The sequence below is a fragment of the Vespula vulgaris genome, chromosome 11, assembly GCF_905475345.1.
Source record: "Vespula vulgaris chromosome 11, iyVesVulg1.1, whole genome shotgun sequence".
Taxonomy (NCBI): domain Eukaryota; kingdom Metazoa; phylum Arthropoda; class Insecta; order Hymenoptera; family Vespidae; genus Vespula; species Vespula vulgaris.
The window spans coordinates 650,042-674,089 of record NC_066596.1 but is presented as its reverse complement, the minus strand read 5'-3'; the positions used below and the strand labels follow the sequence as shown (position 1 = coordinate 674,089).

The 24,048-nt window shown below is 30.6% G+C and overlaps 3 protein-coding genes across 9 annotated transcripts; 1 reads left to right on the top strand and 2 right to left on the bottom strand.

Moving 5' to 3' along the window:
- Nucleotides 1-6,859: 6,859 nt before the first annotated feature.
- On the bottom strand, nucleotides 6,860-17,148 carry LOC127067630 (E3 ubiquitin-protein ligase Nedd-4). 6 transcript variants are annotated; one of them, XM_051002810.1, is made up of 16 exons: nucleotides 17,016-17,148; nucleotides 16,228-16,486; nucleotides 14,500-14,700; nucleotides 14,257-14,417; nucleotides 13,865-14,030; nucleotides 13,688-13,806; nucleotides 13,493-13,619; nucleotides 12,655-12,804; nucleotides 12,043-12,090; nucleotides 11,709-11,982; nucleotides 11,588-11,646; nucleotides 11,451-11,516; nucleotides 11,160-11,389; nucleotides 10,953-11,074; nucleotides 10,228-10,867; nucleotides 6,860-9,996 (listed from the first exon to the last, which is right to left on the bottom strand). In XM_051002810.1, the coding sequence occupies exons 2-16, from the start codon at nucleotides 16,378-16,380 to the stop codon at nucleotides 9,894-9,896; spliced, it is 2,619 nt and encodes an 872-aa protein (XP_050858767.1). In that variant the 5' UTR covers nucleotides 16,381-16,486; nucleotides 17,016-17,148; the 3' UTR covers nucleotides 6,860-9,893. The 6 variants fall into 6 exon arrangements, with proteins under 6 accessions (XP_050858767.1, XP_050858766.1, XP_050858765.1 ...); XM_051002809.1 differs by lacking the exon at nucleotides 17,016-17,148 and adding an exon at nucleotides 16,827-16,972; XM_051002808.1 differs by lacking the exon at nucleotides 17,016-17,148 and adding an exon at nucleotides 16,827-16,965 and having other exon boundaries at nucleotides 16,228-16,483.
- Nucleotides 17,149-18,064: 916 nt separating this feature from the next.
- LOC127067782 (putative leucine-rich repeat-containing protein DDB_G0290503) lies at nucleotides 18,065-21,110 on the bottom strand. The gene is made up of 2 exons (XM_051003114.1): nucleotides 18,182-21,110; nucleotides 18,065-18,081 (listed from the first exon to the last, which is right to left on the bottom strand). The coding sequence occupies exons 1-2, from the start codon at nucleotides 21,108-21,110 to the stop codon at nucleotides 18,065-18,067; spliced, it is 2,946 nt and encodes a 981-aa protein (XP_050859071.1).
- Nucleotides 21,111-21,593: 483 nt separating this feature from the next.
- LOC127067823 (iron-sulfur cluster assembly scaffold protein IscU) lies at nucleotides 21,594-23,173 on the top strand. Of its 2 annotated transcripts, none has more exons than XM_051003185.1 (4): nucleotides 21,594-21,777; nucleotides 22,252-22,476; nucleotides 22,555-22,633; nucleotides 22,762-23,173. In XM_051003185.1, the coding sequence occupies exons 1-4, from the start codon at nucleotides 21,685-21,687 to the stop codon at nucleotides 22,866-22,868; spliced, it is 504 nt and encodes a 167-aa protein (XP_050859142.1). In that variant the 5' UTR covers nucleotides 21,594-21,684; the 3' UTR covers nucleotides 22,869-23,173. The 2 variants fall into 2 exon arrangements, with proteins under 2 accessions (XP_050859142.1, XP_050859143.1); XM_051003186.1 differs by lacking the exon at nucleotides 21,594-21,777 and adding an exon at nucleotides 21,790-22,102.
- Nucleotides 23,174-24,048: the final 875 nt, after the last annotated feature.

Here is a 24,048-nt window from a genome sequence, read left to right as displayed (position 1 = left end):
CAAGCGAGCGAGCGAGCGAGCGAGCGAATGAACGAGAGAACGAGAGAGAAAGAGAAAGAGAGATAGATCGGACAAGCAAGCAAGCAAGCAAGCAAAGAAGGAAGGAAGGAAGGAAGGAAGGAAGAAAGGAGAGATCCAAAGGCACGTCGTGGGACTTTACCTCAATGGTATTACGGGATTACGAATGGCCACGAATGGCCATTCGAAAGATCCAACGTTCGCGATTCCGCGTTTATCCGTAAGAGGGGAAGAAGCGTATACCGCGAATGAAAGAGCAACCGACTAGCGAGATATATAGAGAGAAAAGGAGAAACAGAGATAGAGAGAAGAAGTACGTAGATGTAGATAGATAGAGAAAAAGAGAAAAAAACGTACATACATATATATATATATATATATATATATATATATATATAAAGAGAGAGAGAAAGAAATAGGGATAGAGATAGAAAAAAAAGAGAGAGAGAAAGAAACAGACAGACACAGGCAGAGAGATAAAGAGAGAAAAAGGACACATAAATACACAGCAGGCAGCAAGAGTAAGAGAGAAAGAGGAAGAGAGAGAGAAAGCTTTTGCGTTTTCAGTGCATTTCGAATGCACGAAACGGTGGAAAAGTCAGGACGCGCCTTTTCATTAATCTCCATCGGCACGAGTTGGAAACGGCTTGCCACGGTGCCGACACCTTATACTACTCCCAAAATCAATACGAGCGCTCGCGCGCACGGCTTTCCCCGTTATTAAAGATGTGAGAGAGAAGGACCGCGTGTACCCCATGATTCTTCCTCCCTTTTCTCCTCCTTCTCCCCTATCTCCTTCACCACCACCACCAACTCCACCTCTTCCACCTCCTCCCCCTTCCTCCTCCGCCTCTTCCTCTTTCTCCACCTCCTCCTCCTCCCCACTCCACCACCCCCCACTCCACCTCTTACAACGGCACACGGATGATAAATATTCCGAGGATGCGTCGAGAGAACAATCGGACTTCAGTTCCGAATCGAGCCGAAGCGAGCCGAACTACCAACCGAGGAATTCAAGCGTGGACGGAAACGAGTCGCGTTGTGTGATTCGGACGGACATCGAATACTGGACCGCCTTTGCTACCTTTGCTTTTTACCTACCTACCTTTTGCTTTTGCTTTTGCTTTTGCTTTTGGTTTTGGTTTTATTTTTCCTTTTGTTTTCGATTTTTCAAAGCTACTCCTTTGCTTTCTATCGGGAAGAATAAATCGCGGCTTTAAAATGAAAGGAAGTACTTACTAGTCGCGACTACTAGTTTTGATTGTAAACATGCACTCTCAAGCTTTTATGTACATCGTCGACACATACAAATATAAACACATTTATATGTATGTTGTGTGTGTTCAAGTAAAACAATTTTTTAATTTGTTGTTAAACGTTATTTCGCTACCCACACCATTATTGTTATTGTTATTGTTGTTGTTATTGTAGTTATTGTTACTATCATCATCATCATCATCATCATCATCATCATCATCATAATAATCATTCTTATCATCATCATTATTATTATCGTAAAAAAAGAAAACTTGTGTAACTCTGTCTGTGTGTGTATGTATGTGTGTGCGCGTAGGTGGGTAGGTGGGTGGTTGTAGTATATATATATATATATATATATATATATATATATATGTATGTATGTATGTATATGTATACAGAACTCCAGTTGTCCTAATATCTCAGGTCCCACTACTCCTAATATCACTCCCACTTACATTTATTTACTCCCACTTTTGTGATCAAAAAATCTTTCGGTAATAAATAAGAAATATAACACCGAACAGATTGAATTGACCTTTCCGTGCTAATAACGTCTCGATATTAACACTCACACATATAAATGAAAGTATCCATCAATTCGTATCACACAAATTACAAGTTTCATTTTGAAAATCTTCAATACTTTGCGTAATACTTGCTACAAACATAAGACGTAACATTCATTATTAAAAAAGAAAAGTAGATTTTAAAAAGAGATTAAAATAATGACAATATAACGTGATTAAATGCACTTAATTCAACGAATTTCGTAGCTCGTTATTCAAAGGAATGCCTAAAGAGAAGAAAAAGAAAAGAAGACAAAAAGAGACGTTAGAATAACGAGCACCAGAATAACGTGATCACTTGTACTTAATTTAACCCGTTAGCCGTGGAAATTATCGATGGGTTAACGTGAATGTAGGAAATTTGTTTCGAATAAAAGTAAATGGAGATAGGAAACTTTGGATAAATTATTGAATCCTGAACTGAAAAATTAGAAAGTATAATGCTTTTTAATAGGAATAAAAAACAAATTATTTACTTATTCTTTATCACGAAAGAAGTTAAATCTTCGTAACGTGTTAACTCGGCCTCTTCGATTAACGGATTAAAGAATTTTTAAACTTGCTTTTCGAATGTGTGTGTACACAATGGAATATAAAATATACCAAGTAGAATTAACAAAAGATCGAGTAATTTCGAAATATGTATCTATGTATGCATTTTTTTTCATTATTCTAATCTTTTTATTCAGATACTTCTTTTAATAATGAATTTCATAATTGTTTAAATTAAATATGAGGATAAAATATTAAAAATTAAATTTATAAAATTTATAAAATAAGAAATAAAAAAATTATTATAGCATTAAAAAAAAAAGAGAGAAATAGAAAGATAAATAAATGTGCAATGAATTAATTTTTTTTACATATCTAAACAAAATTTTAACAATATTTAAAACAAAAAATAATATTAGAATAAATGCTCGCACATTTATAAATTTATGTTCCTTTTATATTATATTTGTATACTTAAATAAATAAATATATAATACATTCGTAACCTCTTTAAAAATATATAAACAGCTTAAAAAATATTTGGTCATTGAAAAATTATATTCTCAATATTGTAATTCAATCAACGTTTAAATATCGAATAGGTACACTCTACATAAATAAATTCAACTTTAGAAAAAGAATATATACATATAATCTAAACCACGAATAATGTGTGCATTAAAATTTATATATGCAACTTAAAAAGTGAAAAAATAAAAATTTATAATATTACTAAAATAGTAACTAAACAAATGTATTTCGACAAATGTATATTTTTCTCCTAAATCACTCTTATATATATATATATATATATATATATATATATATATATATATTTGAATCCAAAAAATAAAATAAAGTGAATACTAACAGAAATTAAACACATAATATGTTGCAAAAAAATGTTAATATATTAATTCCCAATTCGCTTTAAAAAATAAAGAATCTTGAAATTGATATAAAACAGAAGCGTTGATCGTACAATAAAAATAATATACCTCAAGTATATTCTTTAAATATTTTTAAATATATTTTTAAAATGTTTCAAAAAAGTTTATCTATATATCATTTAGTTTAAATTTACCTTAATAAAATATTCTCAAAAAATACTGAAAGGGTTTTTGTATGTTTTTTAAATATCATTTAGTTTGTTTTTTATTTTTTAAAAATTATATATTAGAAATATATAAAAATGTAGTTTCAAATTCAATCCACAAAACTTTGATAATGCTGATGTCCAAATTTTAAAATAATTTTTAAATAACATATTTAAATTAATCTTTAAATAATTATTTTTTAACTTTTAAAATCTATTTCACATTATGGTAATATAATTACCATAGTAATATAATATAATTACCATAATGTATAATATTTTTCATTTAAAATCATATTTATTAAACTTTAATACTTTAATTAAAAAGAAAAATAAAATATAAAATAAAAAAGATAAATAATTTTTCGATGCAATATTTTTTATTTGAAATAAATAAATAAACGTATGTGTGTGTGTGTTTTTGTAAATATTTATTATTTTAACGGACGAATTTATTCGTTTTAAAGCACAAAGTATCGACTTTAACGTAATACATCTCTTTCTAAATAATCTCCTATTAAATTGAACCTATTAAATACAAATAAACCCATTATACCATGCTTCTCTAACCTCTCTATTTTTTTCTATATTTCATTTAATATCAAACCCAAAAATTATATCTATTAAATACAATCAACCAAGTTATACAATCAAGTTGAGTTTTTAAACACACACATATACCCACATAAAATATTTCTATATACATATACATATACGTAATACGTAGATCACGTTTACGTATTACGAGTGAAAATATTTCAAACGTTCAAATATCAATCGTACTAAGCGCGTGTTTCAACGAATGGAAAATTAATTCTAATTTCGTTGAATCTCGTGTGCACGTACGCGCTTGTATTTTAGAAACCAGTTTACAAACATTAATCATTTCGTCGTATATATGATTCTCTGTACACTCTTCTCCTTCCACACCCTTCTTCCTACTATCCCCTTTTCAACCTACTTCGTTCTACCACTCTCAGTACTCTGATCAAATTACTTATTATTTTAATAAGATTTATATGGCGATTTGATCGTCATCGACTCTCTCTCTCTCTCCCACACACACACACACATTCACCATCTCTCTCACAGATATACAGATACACACACATACGTGTGTGTTCGTTCACTCTTTTTCCTCTATCTCTCAAAACGTTTAGAAATCCAGCAAAGATTCTTCCATTCGTTTAAAATCATATAACTCGTTTCTCTCTCTCCCCCCACCCTCTCTCTTTTTCTCTCTAGATTAAACAAAATTGAATCATCAATGAAATAATGCGTATCTCGATTTCATCGAATAAAATTCGAGAATAAAAATTTCGATTTAAAACGTAACTCACGTGACCGAGTTTCCTAACCTTTTCGCGTAAAGATACATCTCGCTATCCATTTTCATACGATAAACCTATATGTTCTTTTCTTTCTCTTCCCTCTCTCTCTCTCTCTCTCTCTCTCTCTCTCTCTCTCTCTCTCTCTCTCTCTCTCTCTCTCTATCTCTCTCTCCCTCTATCTCTCTTTTTCTGCACATGTATTGAGTTCGTAAAACGAACAAAAAAAAATGGAAGAGGGAAAAACATACGACTGTCGACTGTAACGACTAAATTCGAAACGTCCAATCACCTTTCCTCGTTTTTCACTAACGACCGAATATACGATTATTAACGTTAATGATCTCGTCGTCGCGTTCGTAAAACACGAAAAGAAGAAAAAGGAAAGAAAAAGGAAAGAAAAGAAAAAGAGAGGGAAGGAAATAAGGGAAGGAAGGGACGAACGAATCGAATGCACTCGAAATCTTTTCGAATATGCATAAAATACTCGGAAAATCTTACGTGATAACTTTTGCAACACTTAGCGTTCTTTCGAAATAGAACGACGAAATTAACGATATATTCCGAGAATCACGTATGTACATACATTTTTGAAGACCATAGCGAATTCTAGAGAAAGTGTCTTCCTTGAAAAGTACACGCGATAGTCCTGCCACTCGTTGAGAGGGTAACAAACCCTATGAGGGTCGTATCGTTTGACCGGAAAAAAAAATGAAGGACTGAGAGAGACGGAAGTTCGGTTCGTTCAACGCGCGCGCGTATGTGTGTACGTATACGTGAACGTATGCGTGCGTTTGTGAATCTGTGTATAAAAGAGAAATAAAAAAAAAAAGAAAAAAAAAGAGAAATATATACATATATATATACTCATATATACTCGTTATATATATATATATATATATATATTTGTTTAGTAAAAACGATTGTACTAAATGCAAACATATGTATATGATAAAGAAACACGATGCATCTCGTGTGTCAAGGGTGTAAAAGAGTCGAGAAGGAACGGTGTCAAAGTTCGTTGTACTGACCGCAATGCAGTGACCTCCACGGCAGCAGTAACATGCAGGATAGCTTCCCTCGGCGACGTGGCTCGTCGTCGGTGGAGCCTTGAAAAGAGGGTTGAACGAGTAGGCTCGTGTCTACTCTTCGTGACGGTAAGAAAGACTGCATAACATCGACGCTCGCGTTCGCTGCTTCTTTCTTCTTCTTATTCTTCTTCTTATCGGCACATGGCTCCTTTATTTTCTTCTTTTTTGTTTTCTTCTTTTTTTATTCGTTCTACACTGCCACTGCCACTGCCACCCTCGACGTCCTCGTCCTTCAAGCCGGCTTTCGAAACACCGTCACTATCATCGTTCACTATTACCGTCAACACTTTTAGTTCTCTCTTTTTCTATCTTCTTTCTGAATCACACTAAAATTTTCTCTCTCTCTCTCTCTATCTTTCGTTCTATATTATCTATCTCTTTCTATCTCATTCTTTCTTTTTTTTTCTTTCTCTTTCACACACACTATCTTTCTTTCACTCTCTCTCTCTCTCTCTGTTTTTCTCTCACTCTTTTTATCTTGTACTTTCTTTCTTTTTTCTTTTCGTCCTTTTCGTTTTCTCTCTCCTATTACGTTCGTCCTTTTCGTTCCTCCCGCGATCGTTGGACTCGTCGTCGAACACGAAACGCAAGTAGAGAGAGAGAGAGGACGACGACAACAACGACGTTTCTCGATGGATAAGATAAATAATACACGTTTAATTGACGAAGACGTTAAACGCTTCGTTCCGTCCGTCCGTCCGTTCGTTCGTTCGTTCGTTCGTTCGTTCGGGGCTCCCGCCGGTCTTCGACACGCTTACGAAAAAGTTTTTCAACCTCCGAAGGGCCACCGAATCGATGTGTGATGTTACGCTTCCCAGCTGTCTTTTTTGATTCTGCGGATGTGCCCGCCCGTACCGACATCTCGCGTCCTCCGTTGGTACTATGGGATAGTCGAAACGATGACGTAGTAGCCGACGTTCGAATCGCGCCAAATTTCAAACGATCCTTTTGTCAACTTTCATCCTTCCCTTATTTTCCGAGAAATAATAAATTATAGGCTCAACGATATCGTGTAACTTTTTGATATAATTTATTTGCATATATAGTCTGATTCTTCCATAATATCGTTATAAGAACATAAGATTTTTTTCTTAATCCTTAATTCGATTAATTATTTAATTAATTCATTAATTATACACCATTGTCTAGATGTTCAATCCTCTCTTCGTTCGTCTCTCGTTCTTCCTGATATTTATGCCCAAATGTTCTGTGTTAATTATCGTCTACCTCATCGTAACATATGGTCTTACAAGCACATTAGTATTAATAATCCTTTAATTACAAGTAAAGTGAAGAGATATCGTATAAGTGTTTTTAATAATAATTAATAATTAATATATTACAGCGTCGTATTTCTTTCAATATATTTTTTTTTCTTTCTTTTTCTTTATATTTACATATGAAATAATAAAGGAATACAAGTGTCATTTCGATTAAGTCGTACTTTTCAGCCGACGTATGCACGTAAGAATGTAAATAAATTGTGTAGTTGTGTCTGTTGTATCTATTATGTATGAAATATCGAACCTGCCTTATATTAAGAAAAAAGTTGTCTCCTTTTTTCTTAAGAATACACATGACCATATTGAATATGGCTATATCGATTAGACAAACAATAATAATAACAATAAATGATAATTATTTTATCGATTATTTTTCTTCAGTTACGATTTTTCTCACTTCCTCTTTTTTTTTCCTTTTTTTTTTAGCTTTTTTTTAAAATTTTTTTTTTTTTCTTAATACAAAGTAAACGTCAAAGCTTGGATTATCCTTTTTGTTTTAGTTTTTTTTTTCTTCTTTTTTCTTTTTATTTTTTTTTAATATTTTTTTTGGTCAAAGCTTCGTCGGTAAAAATTTTGCTAAAAAAGAAAAGGAGAAACAAATAAACATTAACAAACTCGTGACAGCTAAAATAGCCATTGAAAACGCCCTTTTAAGTCGAATGGACTGAACAAAACTTCTAGCTTACATCTATCTGCGGGATTTCTTTAAAAAAATGCTATACTCTGAATAAGACTGCTTATATGAGACTACGATATATACATTAATACGATTATATGATATACCTTACATAAATATAATAATCTTTAACGTTTACAGCAATGAAATATCCATGCATTACTGTCGTAATATTTATAACGATCCATTTCGTATTTACGATTTTATTAGATGTTAATATATATAAATAAAAAAAAAATGTATAATTTTAATATCATACTCGATCGATTACAATAAATCGAGTATAATTAATATTAAGGAGTGATCGTCGTGATTTTTCTTTTCTCAATGGATTCGTAAAATCAAGATATTGTTATCCATATAAGAAATAATACTGTTTTATATTTAGAATTAAATTCAAACGTTCAACGTTATGTATGATTTATTACAGGATTGTTACTTTTTAATTGTAACACCTATGAAGATGATAATCATCGACGATCTATTAATGACGATTTAAATTCACACGTTCACAGTAATGCACGATATCTCTCTTTGCCAGACGCAGTTGAAAATAATATCTCAAACGGATATATTCAATTAGATTAAACGATTCTTATTCTTTACAGTAATACAAATTTAACGTTTATAACCAGAAATGTACTACGATAAGAAATATCATAATCAGAATTTAAGGCCACAAAATGTTACGTTGTTACATAAGGATGTTTATCATCTAAACGGGACGTATTCATTTAAAAAAAATAAGCTGTACAAATAGGATGGAATGTGTAGTCAACTTCGTATATTAAATATCTGCTAGGATACTTATTATACTCTATGGATACGTATTATAATACAGAGTAGGCATTTATCCACAACGCTTAACTTGCCATTATTGCTGATTCTAGTGCATCGGCGATAATATTATATATTCATTTCATTTTTGATAAAATCAATTGTCTGTTCCTTTAGAATATTGTCGACGTTTACAAACAGTTAAAAGTTTTAATGTAGTTTTGCCATATATCTTGTACCTTAATTATACTATAAATTATGTACAATCAACTAATCGAGTAAACATTAATTGTGTTTACTGCTAACATTATTAAAAAGAACGAGATACAAAGCAAAATATTAATATTATAATTATGTGCTACGTAATATTTTAACGTGCTATGTGTTTTAAGTAGTACGTGTTATACATTTGAAATATAAGGTCAAATTATCTATATGTCATCTTCTATAAAACATAAAATTGCAAAATGACATGTATTACTAAAATCACAACTCAATATAACTTTTAAATCTTCGTCATTTTTTAATTATACGATTTTGTCTAAATTTCTTTCTAATTGCATCTTTAATAAAAATTATTCTAGCCTTCCTGCTTTTTTCTGTACATTCGTATTTGAACTTTTCACATTTATTAATTGTATATAGCTTCACTTTATAAGAATATGACTATATACTACTCATGACCGAATAATGTTACTGTTAATTTAACGAATTAAAAAGAAAATTAACGATTCTCAACGAAATCAATCTACTAAAAGTTGGACTGGCTTTTCTAATGTTTCCCTCCTTTTTAAATGCTCACATAATTTAGCGATTGACAGCTTACCTAATACATTAATTATCTTATTATAAATTTATTTACAAAATTAATATCACACTATTATTTTCCATCGTATAGTAGCCGGGCCGTATTTATCTTAAAATAAACTTGTTGAAATACTTGTATTGATAAAGACTAAAACTTTCTCTATTACTGAACGAACAAACACGGTCATTAGTTATTACACGTCATATGCATTTCAAATCATGCAAAATTTCGCCAATGGGAAAATATACTTTATAGAAAATAATATGTTTCAAATTTTGTCCATGTCGTTCGTAAAAGCTAAGCAATGTATATACTTTATACTGTATCTCGTTGTCTTATTCAAGACACAACTAAAATTTCATAGTGCAGGAAAATATTAATCGTGTTAAATAGTCAATAATGTCAAGTCGATATACATCGCTGTGTACTTATGCGTGTTATATATATATACATATGTATATTATATTACAGAATCAGCATGAATAGGGGTATTTCGTGCTAATCGACTCCAGCAAAACCTTGAGAACCTTCAATAGCTTTTATTAACTTATCCCTGAGCTGTTGATAACTTTCGTAAGGTGGAAGGTCAATACGGTTAAAACTGCAAAAATACAATTTGGCTATAGTTATCTTTATAAATCTTCAGACGTTTCATTAATTCTGTGCGATCAGTTAACCTTAGAAGTTTTTATTTGTCATAACTAAAATTCTTTTCAACTTCAATATTATTTATAAAGTATACGAAACCTTTCTTTTTTTTTCTTTTTTTGAAATTTCGAAATTTCAATTCATTCATTGAATTGAACAATACACATAGAAATTATGTACTTACCAAGTATGTGCTCTTGGATAATTATCCGGTGTACCCCACTTTTCAATCGTAAATAATTGTGGTCCATTGCTTCCATAAAGTTCTTTGAAACCGTTCATTGGAACCCGCGAAGTACCAGTCACAAATTGTAAAAGTCTCGATCTCATTTCATTGGTAAACGAAAGAACGACTCTCCAAAACCATTGAACTACAATATGATTTGCATGATAATCTCCTTTGTATAATGTATTTTGCTTCCAGTCTTTTACATCAATATGTTGGATACCACACATCAGTAATTCCAATTCATGTTCGTCGAATATTTTCACTAGCGTTGGTGGTATTAATGCATTAAATCCTTCTAAGAATGCGTTCATTTGTTCTTGCACGCGTGATACAAATCTCCATTGAATAACTAAACTTATATACTCATCTTTGTTTTCGTCCGTTAATGATATATTAGCACCATCTGGCTTAAGCTCTCTCTGTGAAGTATGCCCAAAGCTTTCTTCGTCAACGGAAAATGTAAGTTCCAATTCACTTGGATCGTTCTCTTTGATCCATAACAACGAATTATAGTACTCAGAATCGACACTTTCCATATCTTTCAAGTCAATAGGCTTTCCCAACATCATTTTATAAAATGGTCGAATAAAGAATGCTAAGAAGAATGACAGTACAATGTATGAAGAAATATATATATATATATATGTATGTATAAATAAATAATACAAACATATACTAACCATCCAAAAGTTTGCCATGATATACTGCCATACCAGCTATACGTCCAATAAATTTAAAGTAATTCAAATGTTCCTCGTTGCATACTCCGGAGAATGGATTAATTTGAAGAGTATAGTTGTCTCTGTTACATCATACCATAAATGAAATAACAAAATAACGTTATTATAAGGACAAATAAATAAACGTTCGATTTTAAAACTACTCACGTAGCCGAATATTCGAAAAGGCCATAATATGGATTGAACATTTCTTTAGATAAAAGGAAAAACCATTCTCTTGCGAGACCTCCATAATCTAAACCTACTTCTCCTTCAAATTCTACCCATAGTTTTGTTTTTAAAATCTCCACTCTATTCACAGAACTTATGATACGATATGAGTCTTCCAATATGTTGTTCCTTCCAACTTTTATTTCAAATTTATTAGGAACATTGTTCTGAAATGAAAATTTTTGTTAATTGACATACCGTATTTAAATATTCTTTATTTGAACTTACCGGTTTTCTCAACTGCGACTTCAAATATTCATATTTACGTTTGTAATCTCTGGAGTACGGTACGGCCTATACAAAATAAATTTAACAAGTTATACAAATATGTTACTGCGATGTATTACTGTGTCTCTAAAACTTACTGGACCAGCGATTTGTGGATTGGACATACGCGGATCTTCCCATTGAGTTGTCCTAGTGTCTATAAAAGAGAAGATTACGATTAATATAATATATTTTTTTCTTGAAGATGTAAAAACGTACTGTGATCTATGAAAAATATTCGTCCATCTGTATGTACTCTTTCTTCCCAGCCTTCTGGAAGAGGTCCAAGTTGATCTAAATCGCTTCTTGGCGTAGTTGACGGTGCAATGTGATTAGGTATAGAACTTGGTCTGCCTGTTCTTGGATCAATCCATGTTGTTGCTCTTTCGTTGTGATCAATAAAAAATACACGACCATTGGGAGCTATTTGCATACCCCAACCAGGTGGCAAACCTTCCTCACATACAGGAAGTGTAGGTTTTGGACTGTCGATCTATATTTTAAACATCGTTGTTATAGATATAAGTTCTATACTAAGCTGATATAATATTACCTGCTCTGATGATCGTCTCGAACCAGCTGGACTATCAACACTATCACTCTGTAAACAAATCGTATTATACTTCTTAATAAATTATAATCATTTATATCTAAACCTATATGAATACAACAAATACGTTTGTCAAACTGATATTGCCAGTGTTAAAGACACCTATTCATAAAAAGTTACATACATATATTAAAGCTGCAATGAAAGATACAAAATATTTTTTTCTTATGTATATTCTGATGTAAATAAATATGAAACTTGTTAGAAAGATAAACTGAAAAAAAAAAAAAGAATAATTGAATAGTCATGCAAAAAATATTACTAAAAAAATCAACAATAATGAAAGTACATACAATAATAAGCAAAACAATCTGCTGAAATTCAGTACTCTCCAATGTTTCTTCTGGTTAATAATAAACACATATTATTAAACTTTTGTATTATTGTCACTTTATCTCCATATGAGTTATATATGTAAACATACACACATACATGCACGCGTTGAAATGCATACATATACGTAATACACAATTGTATATTTTTGTAAATTAATTTTTATATATAATTATGTCATGATAAAAGCATTAGACACGAATAGTTTGCTTGTATGAATACCTGATCTTCACATTCACTTTGGTAGCCACGTAGATCAACAGAATGTCCAGACTCTGAGGAAGTATCCCCAATACCCCCTTCCCTATGAATCCTACCCTCACTATCTCTTGCTTCTGAATCTTCATCTTCTTCGCGTAGAACTTCACCATCCTTACACACACATGCACAAATTGCTACATACTGCATGCTAATCTGTCTGTATTGTTAGAATGTTATCGTAGCATCAAATTATTGGATACATATGTACAAAGCTCTGGTTGTTTTATCTATAAAATATCTAACAATCCACTATAAAAACAACACTTTATACAAAAAAATTTTGAGAAATTGAATTGTTATTTAAATATTAGATGTATTTTATCTACTCATCTTCAAAAGATCCATGCATATTTCTATTATATGAAGCCACAAATTATTTCTTCATTTTACTATACAAAGTATGTTTTATCTTTGAAAAAATCATATATATGTATTAATGAACTTAGAAAAATTGTATGAAGATTAAATTTTATCATCTATTAATGAATTTTTATTTCCTAAGCATATTACCACTATTTTTCATTTTATCCTGATATAACTAATGTGTTCTTTATAACTTTGCACACATTTATTATATAAAAAATATTAGTATTACAACAAAATTAAACAGACATATTCTCAGTATGGAGATTTAAAAGTAGAGAGTACTATATTCATTATAAAATAAGTAGAGAAAAAGAGAGATACAAAAAACTATGTTAGAATCAGAATATGAAATTATGTCTGTATTATGTATGCACTCTCTATATGTTGATCATGGAGTTTATTTCTTTAGTCATAATAATAGTGAACAAATTACCTGGTTGATAACTGAACTTCGGTGTCTATTCTCTTCATCTGCACTAATGTGGAAACGTCGTTGAAATTCTGTTGCTGCTGTATCCAAATTACGTTGTTCTGTTATGTTACCAGTAGATGATGTATTTCTGTAAAACCAAGAAGATATTTCGATTAATATTTAGATAATTATTCAAATTTTATACAAATTACATACGTATCTGTTGGTCGCTCCCATTGTGTAAACCGAGCAATATGATTGACATAGTATGTTCTTCCATTAGCATCTTGTCTTTCTTCCCATCCTGGAGGTAATGGTCCATTAACCATATGGATCTGTAAGAACAAATATTTTATGTTTTTTTTGTAGATGCATTCGTACTTATGTACATACTTCTGAAGCTTGTTCTACAGGACTATTATTTTCTGGCTGTACTAGCTCCCATCCTCCTGAATCAGATGCATCTCCATCTTCATTTTCTGTAGTTGTTGAGTCAGAAATATATGCATGATATATCTCCAATGTTCCTTTAACTCTCGATCGCTGACTGGAATGATTACTACACCATATCCTTATAAGTTACTCATTTTACATTTGCAAGTGAAACATTTGTACTGTGTCATTTGTATAAATGAAATATGTTGATTTATTTTACATAATGAACAATGATGCATTTTAGAATTAACTAGGTGGAAAAGATTAACAATTAATAACAAGATACAATTAATAATTTTTTGAAATAAGGGAACATATAAGTTTACATTAACATTTTGAAATTTCCCTACCTACGAGGTCGAAGAATATAGATTCTAGCAGGAATTGTACGACCCTCTTGTTCCTTAGGTAAATTAAGTAGTGTTAATTCTACCATCCCAAGAAAATCATCCCTTGTCAATCTATTTTCATCGAAAACTTGTAATACTAGCTTATGATCAACAGGCTTAACCTGGATAAAGAGAATATTACTTAATAAAACTTTAATATATTAACACATATACATCATGAAAATTTGTACATAAATTACTTACTCTAAATATAAATTCTTCTTCCCAAATAGGATTTAAAGTCTTCTTTTTAGTTTTTGTAAGTGCAGAATCCACAGTCTGATCTCCATTTATAGTATTTAAGTCTACGCGGACATAAGGATCGCTTGCACCAAAGATATCCTTTTTTGCAAGGTGATGTCCCGCAATCACCTTTAACCTCAACTTGCGCGTACCCTCATCTCTCTAAATATAATATTATATCCAATTAAATTAATAAACTTTATTTTTATACGCGTATAGTTATACTTACAGACGATATATATTTTAATATTAACATTTAAGCAAGTAATACAGAAATAAAATGTCAATAGACATTTAAAAAACCATCAATAAAATAAACGAACAAGTACAAGATGTATGACGAACTATAATTTCAATATAGCCTTTATAAATAAGATATTATCATTAATTTAGTTCGGAGTGTTAGACAAAATACATTGTTATTAAAATTTCTTTAAAAGTACGACATAAACAGATTTTAGATCCATCCGTTTAAATTAATAAATGAACGAAGAAATTATATTAACATTGACAACATTAGCAGAATATTGCTGATGTAGAACTACTTGCAAAAACTGAGGATCAACATTTTTTATAAAATTGTACCTCATCCTTTTCTTTTAATTTATACAAGAAAACATCTATATAACTAAATATTTATTTCTATATCTTAAATTATGAAATATCCTGACATTAACGGTTTCACTATCGCTTTATCAATTGAAATCCAACCTGTACTTGTCAAACTGTCAAAAAATTTACGTACGGAATCTCCATCGATCCCGGCTGTTGGTTTATATCCATATACATTTTCCTCTGCCATTAACGTTAACGTTTATTCTATTTCTTTGTAATGGTCGACGATTAGTCTAACAAATTTACGAGTATCTCAGTTTCTTATATGCCATTAAGAAACCTATTTTGTCTTAACCCCTCTCCGTCGCTTATTTCACTACCAGCTAGGCGGATATGACATATTCGGATTTAAAGATGGCCACTTTCCTCTTTAAATATTTAAAAATTGTAGTGAAATTTAATTTATCACTTTTTCCACAAAAGATTTATGTTCACTTATCTCCAATTATACTACACGTCTCGAACCGATCCGTTTTATCATAAAATTATGATGATTCAACGATGACTAATAAAAAAAAAAAAAAGAAGCGAAAAGTTTGGTACGCTTTGCGGGAATTTTTAAAAGCTGCATCTGACAATGGCTTCCATCGCGCCTGCGAAGTTACATGTCACGATTATTTTTCTTAATTGTTCTCAACGAGTTTTCTCGATATCAGTGAAACATCAACTGATTACATAAACGTGTTGGTTCTACGTAATATACAATATTACACTTGATAATGCTTTCATATCAATTTATAATTACGTCGAATCTAACTATAAATGATCTAAGCTTTGAAGAATGACATTGAATTATACTCGAATTTGTATCTATAGAAGTAGGCATTTTGTAAATGGGATAGTTGCTCTATTATTAATGATTCGGTGATCTTATCATATGATAATATAAACTTTTTAAATAAAAACATCATTTGCCTTGGTTCTAATCAAAATTAATATATACAAACTAGAGATCTAAGTTTATTAGAAGTAGTTTTTTACAATAACAAGAATATAAAGCTTTAACATGATCAATCAAAATATGAATCGAAGATTTTAGAAATAATAAGTATGAGAATAGAAATTATTTCTTACCACATTATCTGTTAAAGATAATCGTCCAGCACGTGATGTCAAATCTGTTACACGAGATGTTGATCGATGTTGAGAATTCCATGTATAAGCACGACGTCTTGGCACTGATGGTTCAACATCTGCATAAATTGGATATGTCAATGTGCCTGGCATTTTCTATTTTTAGTATGCACACTTTGTATAACACATTGACTTTGGCACTATTTGATTTAACCATTCCAAAGTTTATTTCCTTCTTCCTTGCTAATCTTTACAACTGCTAACAAAATTATTTCTTTCTGTTATATTTTTTTAAAAACAAATTTGATTAAATAAAATAAAAATATTATTATATTCTATTAGATATGACATAATATTCTCTTTATTATTATTCCTTGTCTTTACTTTCAAAAAGAATTGTAAATTTTATCTCTATGTATATCTCTATATACATGTGATATATCAATCTCATAATCGTTTTTATTCACTTGCAATAAAATAATTTTATTACAACAAAAAAAAACATTTTATATAAAATCTTATAAAGATAAAGATATTTCTGTACGAATATAATAAATGAATTTTTAATTAATTTAATATACTATGTAAAAAATATGTACACTGAAAATATTACAGTCACAAGACTGATCCTACATGATGATGAAAGCAGTGTTCACTCAAGCAAATATTAAATATAAAATTTTAATTATTATTACAAAGAACACACACAATAAACACAATTGTTAAATTGCTGAATCATTTATAACACATTTAATTTTTATTAATGATAAAATAATATGTAATCTCACTTTCCAAATTGCAATTAATAGGAACACGTTCGATTCTGAATGAACGGAAATTATAAAAATCTCACGAGATAAGGGAAATAGGTGCTTTAAATCATTTAGCGATAACACGAACAATCACATGGAAAACATACTAACACATTCTGACTAACACACATGTATTCATAGATGGCCATACCGTATTTTACGTGTCAACAACTTCAAAAAAATTTAATTCTTCTTCTTGTTAAAATTGCTATTATAATCGAACGTATCTGATATACAAGATTCGTTTCTTGTTTAACGACCTTAGATCAATTATTTTTATCAGATGATTATTCGTAAGAAAATTTTCTTTATAAAATTTTAATCGCGTTTATATAAATATTGAAATATATTTCGGATATAAATGTGCAATATTTTTATTTATTACTACGTAAAATAATCTTTTGAAACATATATTTTTGATTTTTATATTTTCTCATTGCACAGTGGCGCCCTCCTTTAAAATTCCAAGCATGTTGAGTGGTTAGGATACTTGTTCGTGTTTATCCGAATTAAATAACAATAAGAAAATATGAAAAAATTCTATTTACGATGAGAGAAGGATTTTAATTTTTGTATTCTTTTATTTCTTTTTGTTTTTATGAGCGATCATCCATTTTATGAAGCTTTTTAATTTCAATAAAAAAATATACGGAAGACACGTTGTATACAAAAATAAATTTTTCTTACACGATGTTGGTATTCATACGAAATTTTCATTACAATGTGTTCACGTTATCAAATAAACGTTAACAATACGATTATATAAAAATGTACAATTTATTATTTGCATGTAAATTTATATCAGAAAATTTACAAAAGTATTTTTCTACGATACATGTTTATGTTTTTACGTAATTATTTTACTTTTCTTTTTCAAGTAGAAGAGTCAGCTCGTACTAATAATAATGTCGAAGTTACAGTTAAGTTAGATTAAATTCTCAATGACGATAAAAGATTTATCGATCTTTTGTTTCATTTTTTAATTGAATTTTCTTTATATATCGCTTTGCTCGAATCATCATCGCTCATTGACTGAATGCTACTGAAATATCGAGAATTACAAAATTTTAAATAACAATCGTTTCCTTTTCTATGCAGAGTATCGTTCTTTCGTTCCTCCTGTTTGTTATTCGAATTCATACAATTATCGCTTTTACTAAGCCAACAATTTTTCTTGGAAGAATATGTTCGATTACTATTTTCATTATTTCGGTACAAATTTTGCATCGATGAATATATCGAGCCACTCGAATCGATTATCTTATTATAAGTTTCTCTCTTTATGCATGGACCAGGATCAAAATTAAATCCGGTCATACTGGTGCTTTTATTGTCTACATTTTCATTTATCTTTTTTTTCACATTGACGTCGTTCATTGGCGAATATGATATCATATCATCGATGAGATTATTATCGTTTTCAACGCACGAATCACACTCCGTGAATACTTCTTTTTGACATATCACTTGAGATTTGTCACGTAAGGGCGATGATTTTGTAAATTCATTTCGTTCAATCGAAGTATTAGAAATCGGATTGCAGTCTTTATATCTCGTAGACTCTTCTCGGTAACGATTGTACGATCTTTCAGTCATGCAATTACGTTTGTTCTCATGTAGATCTTCACGTTCTCGAATATCATTTGAATTTTTCAAATTTTTGAACGAACATACTTTGGATCCCGCTTGTATGTTTTTAGATGTAGAATCGGGTTCGGATTTAAATCTGGATTTCGACGTGGACTTCGATCTAGATTTCGATACAGGCTTAGATCCAGATTTGAATTTAGATATAGATTTTGATTTATTAGATTTATCGTTATATTTCTTATTCATATTGAGGTTAGATTTATTATGGACAGATTTTACTTTAGATTTAATTTTAAGCTTAGAACTTGATTTAGGTTTAGGCTTAGATTTTGTCTTTGATTCAGTCCTAGATCGTTCCTTGGGTGATTTCGTATAATCGATTAAATTATTAGATTTTTTACTCCTGTTAGGTCCATGTTTAATTGTAGAAGAAATGACATCGCCGTCTTTCCGGTGGCTCAATATCTCTTCCTGTTTATCTTTTATTTTTCTACTATTCATCTTTGAATACGTATTTTTCTCGTGATCTCCGGTCAAAACTGGGAATTTATCATAGAAATTTTGATCCGCGGAAGTGATTTGAAATTTATTTATACTGCTAATTTTATTTTTATTCGGCGTCGTTAAAGTTTCGTTAAGACGATCTAAACAGTTACTTGACCTTACTGACGTAGCTTTCGTACAATTAGCATTTTTTGATCGTTCAGAAATATTTGCATTAACATCATTATCCAATATCATAGGTTCTTGAGTTCCCGTGGAAAAGTTTAAATTTTTCTCTTTGGTATGATCGTTTTGGTCATAAGTTTTTCGATTTCTCTCCGTCCTAGAATTCGTTTCTTTGTTATTCTCTCTTATTTTCTTTTGATCATTTTTCTTTATATCTTTGACGTGTTCGTATTTCATCAAATCATTGAAATTCGAGCCGTCCTGTTTCGAAATCAATCTCAAGACTGGTACCTTTGATTTATTTTCATCCTCGAATTTACCTTGAAAATGATGATTCGCATCATCGTACGTGTTACTAACGCACTTAAAAATTCTATGTTCGATCATACGATCCGTCGGTGTGTCCATTGCATTTCCCATTTCTGCTTTGAAATAAGGATAATTGCAACGAGAACATATTAGTCTCAAATCGTTTCCATTCATTCTTTGCGTCATCAATTCCGTTTGGGTCGTAACATTTTCTCGTAGAGGCTTTTGAATTTTTTCTCGAAAACATTTGTACGACGTAAGACTTGTATCTTCTCGCGTTTTTTTCCCATTACGATCACGTATCAATCCGCAAGAACGGTAATCGGATGTCTTCGATTTTAAAATATACGTTTTGCAATGCGAACAGTAATTGTTACCGATATGATCGCTTGTCGATTTATCAGACGGTTTTCTCGTGATTTTGTTTGGAAGATCTTTCTTCGTAACTTGCATACAATGACAGGATGCCACGCGACTCGGAAAATATCGACTTTGATGTTGTAACACAGGTCGACATCTTTTACGAGCCCATTTTTCTTTAAGGTTTTTGTACATTTTCCGTGGCAATATAGCTTTTCTGGCAATTTTCAAAAACGTCTGAAAAGAAGAATGTTGACACGCTACCCGATGTAATCTCTCTAGGGAAGTTTGCGTGCCGACGTTCAAGGACGAGGGATAATGTACTTGAATAAACTTTGTCTCCTTGGGTTTACTAATATTGTTGTATTTGCAAGATATTAATTCGTATTTGGAATTCACGTAGTTATTGCCGTCTAATTTTTTCACTAATGAATTCTTCTTAGAATGATTTTTATGATTTTCCGTATCAGGGACTTCTTCATCATGCTCTTCGGGCTGTTTCAATTTTTCATTTTCTGTAGTTTCTTGTTCACTCGTATCAATCAAATTCGAAGGTGGTATTGCATTAGAGGGAATGGAATTCTTTTCCACGACAGTTTTTTCCAAGGAATTTAATAAAGGTTTAGAATCTTCAGACTTGAGATCTTTTTCTTGTTTCGATGGACTCTTTGATATTTGGATATCAGAAGAATCCTTATTTGGATCTGGGATTCCTTGTATGAAAGGTAAACCCATTTTTTTCCAAACTGTTTCTGTTATCCAAAATCTCATGCAACGCGATACGCAAGAACTTTTTAATATCTGATCATATTTTTCTTTACTGCAATATCCTCTTATCGCTAAACATTCCTTCCAAGGATCTGGAATACCTCCGTAAGTTTTCCTATATCTCGTCGTATTGCAGCTACCCTCACAAGAGGAAATACTAACCAAGGGTGATATCTTTAATAATTTCGGTGAATAAAACGGACCACGTACCACCTCACGTATTTTAATCGGATGAATACGGTTTAATCGTTTAGGCGAAATCCACTCATGTTGCCATCCTGTATAAATCTTGCACTCGTGGAACTTACATTTATCTTCTACATTGTTTATGTCTATCTTATCGTCATTTTCTTTAATATGATTTTCAGGTTTCATAGCTTTAGAAAAAGATTTCTTAAATGTATAGATACAATCATTGATATATTACAAATCATTTTAATGATTCGTGTTAATCCTCATGCACTGTTTAAAATTATATATGTTTAAAATTATATACTTTTAGTAGGTTATTTCGACTTATATAAAAACTCAAATGCAGTATGTTGAATTTGTGTCATTACATCTCGATATTTTCATTCATTTTTATATTATTTAATGAAATATATTTAATGTCATTTATTTATTTAATATTAATTACTTATTTCACTATACTTGAGTATTTTAAAGTTACAATTTGATAGAGAAATCTAATCAATATTTGTTGTCTTTAAACAACAATTTTTTCCTATGCATGAATCGAGAGTATTCACTTTTCAAATTTACCGCATTCATAGTTTCAAACTTTCTATCGCCAGGCGTCGCTAAGATCATAATTCAACATATTTTCTAATCTATTACAGTTATAATATCAAACATACCGGGATTTCATTCAATTGCGCAATAGGAAGCAATTGAAACGGTCTTTCGCGTTGACGTTTGTGTAAAAATTACTCATCGATAATAAAGTGATATGATGTCGTTGTTAAGATCTCTACCCAAAGCCCTTAACGGGGCTTCGAAAACTCTTTCTCATAGCGTCCCAGCTGTATTTTATCATCCGAATGTAAATATTTCTGTAATTGTACCTATCGTAGTGCATCATACTGTTTTAAGTTATATAGTTGAGTCATATACTTGAATGATAAATCTGTATGTATATGCACATGCACGTATATTATTCATTTATATATAATTTTCATGAAATTTGCAAGCTGAGGTGACTTTAAAAATACACGTTATTCTATTAATCGTTTCATTAGTGTTTATTGCGACGAATTTCCTAAATCTATATATTGTATAAATCAAAACAAAAGTTCAAGGTCAAATGTGTATATACATATACATATATATATATATGTATGTATGTATATATAACCTACACATGTACAGTAAGCATATATCATGTATATTTAATATGATAGATATTTATTTAATAAAATATGTCTTTAATTTTAACGATATTGTTATATGTTTATATTTACTATTAATATTAAAATAAGAATTGTTACTCATAAATGTTTTACTCGATTGTACGCAGGTGCTAGATCATTATGAGAATCCTAGAAATGTAGGTTCATTAGACAAGAATGATACTCGAGTAGGCACAGGTCTTGTAGGTGCTCCAGCTTGCGGTGACGTTATGAAATTACAAATTAAAGTAGATGAAAATGGAAAGATCGTTGATGCTAAATTTAAGACCTTTGGATGCGGTTCAGCTATCGCTTCTAGTTCTTTGGCTACAGAATGGGTGAAAGGAAAGACTGTACGTTGTCTGAATTTCTATTACTTTCTGTAATTAGAAAATATTATATAAATAATTATACTAAATATTCTTTTGTAGGTCGACGAAGCTTTGAAATTAAAGAATACTGACATAGCGAAGGAACTTTGCCTACCACCGGTCAAGCTGCACTGTTCGAGTAAGTAAATACGTTCTCTTATAGAATTTTAAAATGAATACTGCAAAGAACGAAAATATTCTATTAGAAAATAATACAAGTACTCTACAAAATGATACGAGTTAATTATACAATTGTACATTTTGTAGTGCTTGCAGAAGATGCGATTAAGGCTGCTTTATCAGATTACCGTATCAAACAACAAAGTAAGGAAAATTCTGCTGATGAAAGCAAAAGCGCAAAAATGAAGGCTTAAATGAATCTTTTCTCAAAAAACATAGTAAAAAGAAAATAATAAAAGTACAATGAATTTGTATTAACGTAAACATAACGTCATTATTATAGTATATTATATAGATGCTCGAACGTATTTTCACGTGCGTATTATTTTGGGATCGTTATACATATGTGTCATATGTATGTGTACACATGCGGATACATATATATTCTTTTCAGCAATGATATGACGTTACTTGTGATACATATATAGACTAGATTAAAGATGCAGATTATTTTATTTTTATGTAAAAACGAATAAATTCTTTAATTTTAAACTGTCAACGCGAATTCTTTTATTCGATAAAATTTCTCTTAAGTATATGAATAAAGATGAAGGAAAAATAAATATTATAAATATCAGTGGCTTTTAGAAAGTATTTACGACGATTATAAATTTAAGAAACTATAAAACGTCTGCATTATATAACGGAGTTGTAAGAAGAGCAAAAGATGATTTCTTCGTAAGCGGAAGTAACGAGGACAAGCGATACTTATATGTTTTTCGCGTGATACAATATTTACGACGGCATAAAGGAAAGTCCGAGGGTATGATGAACTAACGTCAATTGCGTTCAATATGTTGACAAAAACATTTCCATTGCAGAGTCTCATCGCTAGGCAAAACTGTGTTGCGTCATCTTGATGACGTAATAAACGACGGCCATTGACGCGACCATTATCAATAGAAGGTGAATTTTTCATGGGATATTTTACAAAACGCTATACCAAATTATAATGCTTGTTTACGAGTTTTCTATAAATAATTCGTTTCAAACAACATAATAATATTTTGGCGCTTAATACTTTGATAAATAGAGGCATATATAAAATATTACACGAGTAATCTTATTGATATTACCTTCGGTTATATCATTTGATAATTAAAATAGAATTAAACGTAAACGTCCATATTTTATTCTTCTCTTAAAGCTATTAAGAATATTATATAGCTTATGTTATCTTGCTGTTGTTTAGAATTAGAGATGTATAATAGCTTGTTTCATAGGAAGAGCTCTAATTTATAGACAAATGATAAATCGCGTAAGCAGCGATTAGCTGGAATAGTATCAGTTTTTGGGCTTAAAAAAGTATTTTTTTATTAAGTATATTGTTCACGGAAGAGCAAGAGAACATTTATTATCTCTCTTTCTCTCTCT

What these genes read in the sequence shown, in the direction of transcription:
- LOC127067630 (XM_051002810.1), bottom strand. Translation starts at nt 16,380, where the DNA reads ATGCCAGGCACATTGACATATCCAATTTATGCAGATGTTGAACCATCA. An exon ending in TATATTCTTCGACCTCGTAG is followed by an intron (nt 14,031 to 14,256) that starts GTAGGGAAATTT and finishes GATATGGTGTAG; the next exon opens with TAATCATTCCAGTCAGCGAT. An exon ending in ATCCACAAATCGCTGGTCCA is followed by an intron (nt 11,517 to 11,587) that starts GTAAGTTTTAGA and finishes TATTTTGTATAG; the next exon opens with GCCGTACCGTACTCCAGAGA.
- LOC127067782 (XM_051003114.1), bottom strand. Translation starts at nt 21,110, where the DNA reads ATGAAACCTGAAAATCATATTAAAGAAAATGACGATAAGATAGACATA.
- LOC127067823 (XM_051003185.1), top strand. Translation starts at nt 21,685, where the DNA reads ATGATGTCGTTGTTAAGATCTCTACCCAAAGCCCTTAACGGGGCTTCG. An exon ending in CTGTATTTTATCATCCGAAT is followed by an intron (nt 21,778 to 22,251) that starts GTAAATATTTCT and finishes GATTGTACGCAG; the next exon opens with GTGCTAGATCATTATGAGAA. An exon ending in GGTCAAGCTGCACTGTTCGA is followed by an intron (nt 22,634 to 22,761) that starts GTAAGTAAATAC and finishes TACATTTTGTAG; the next exon opens with TGCTTGCAGAAGATGCGATT.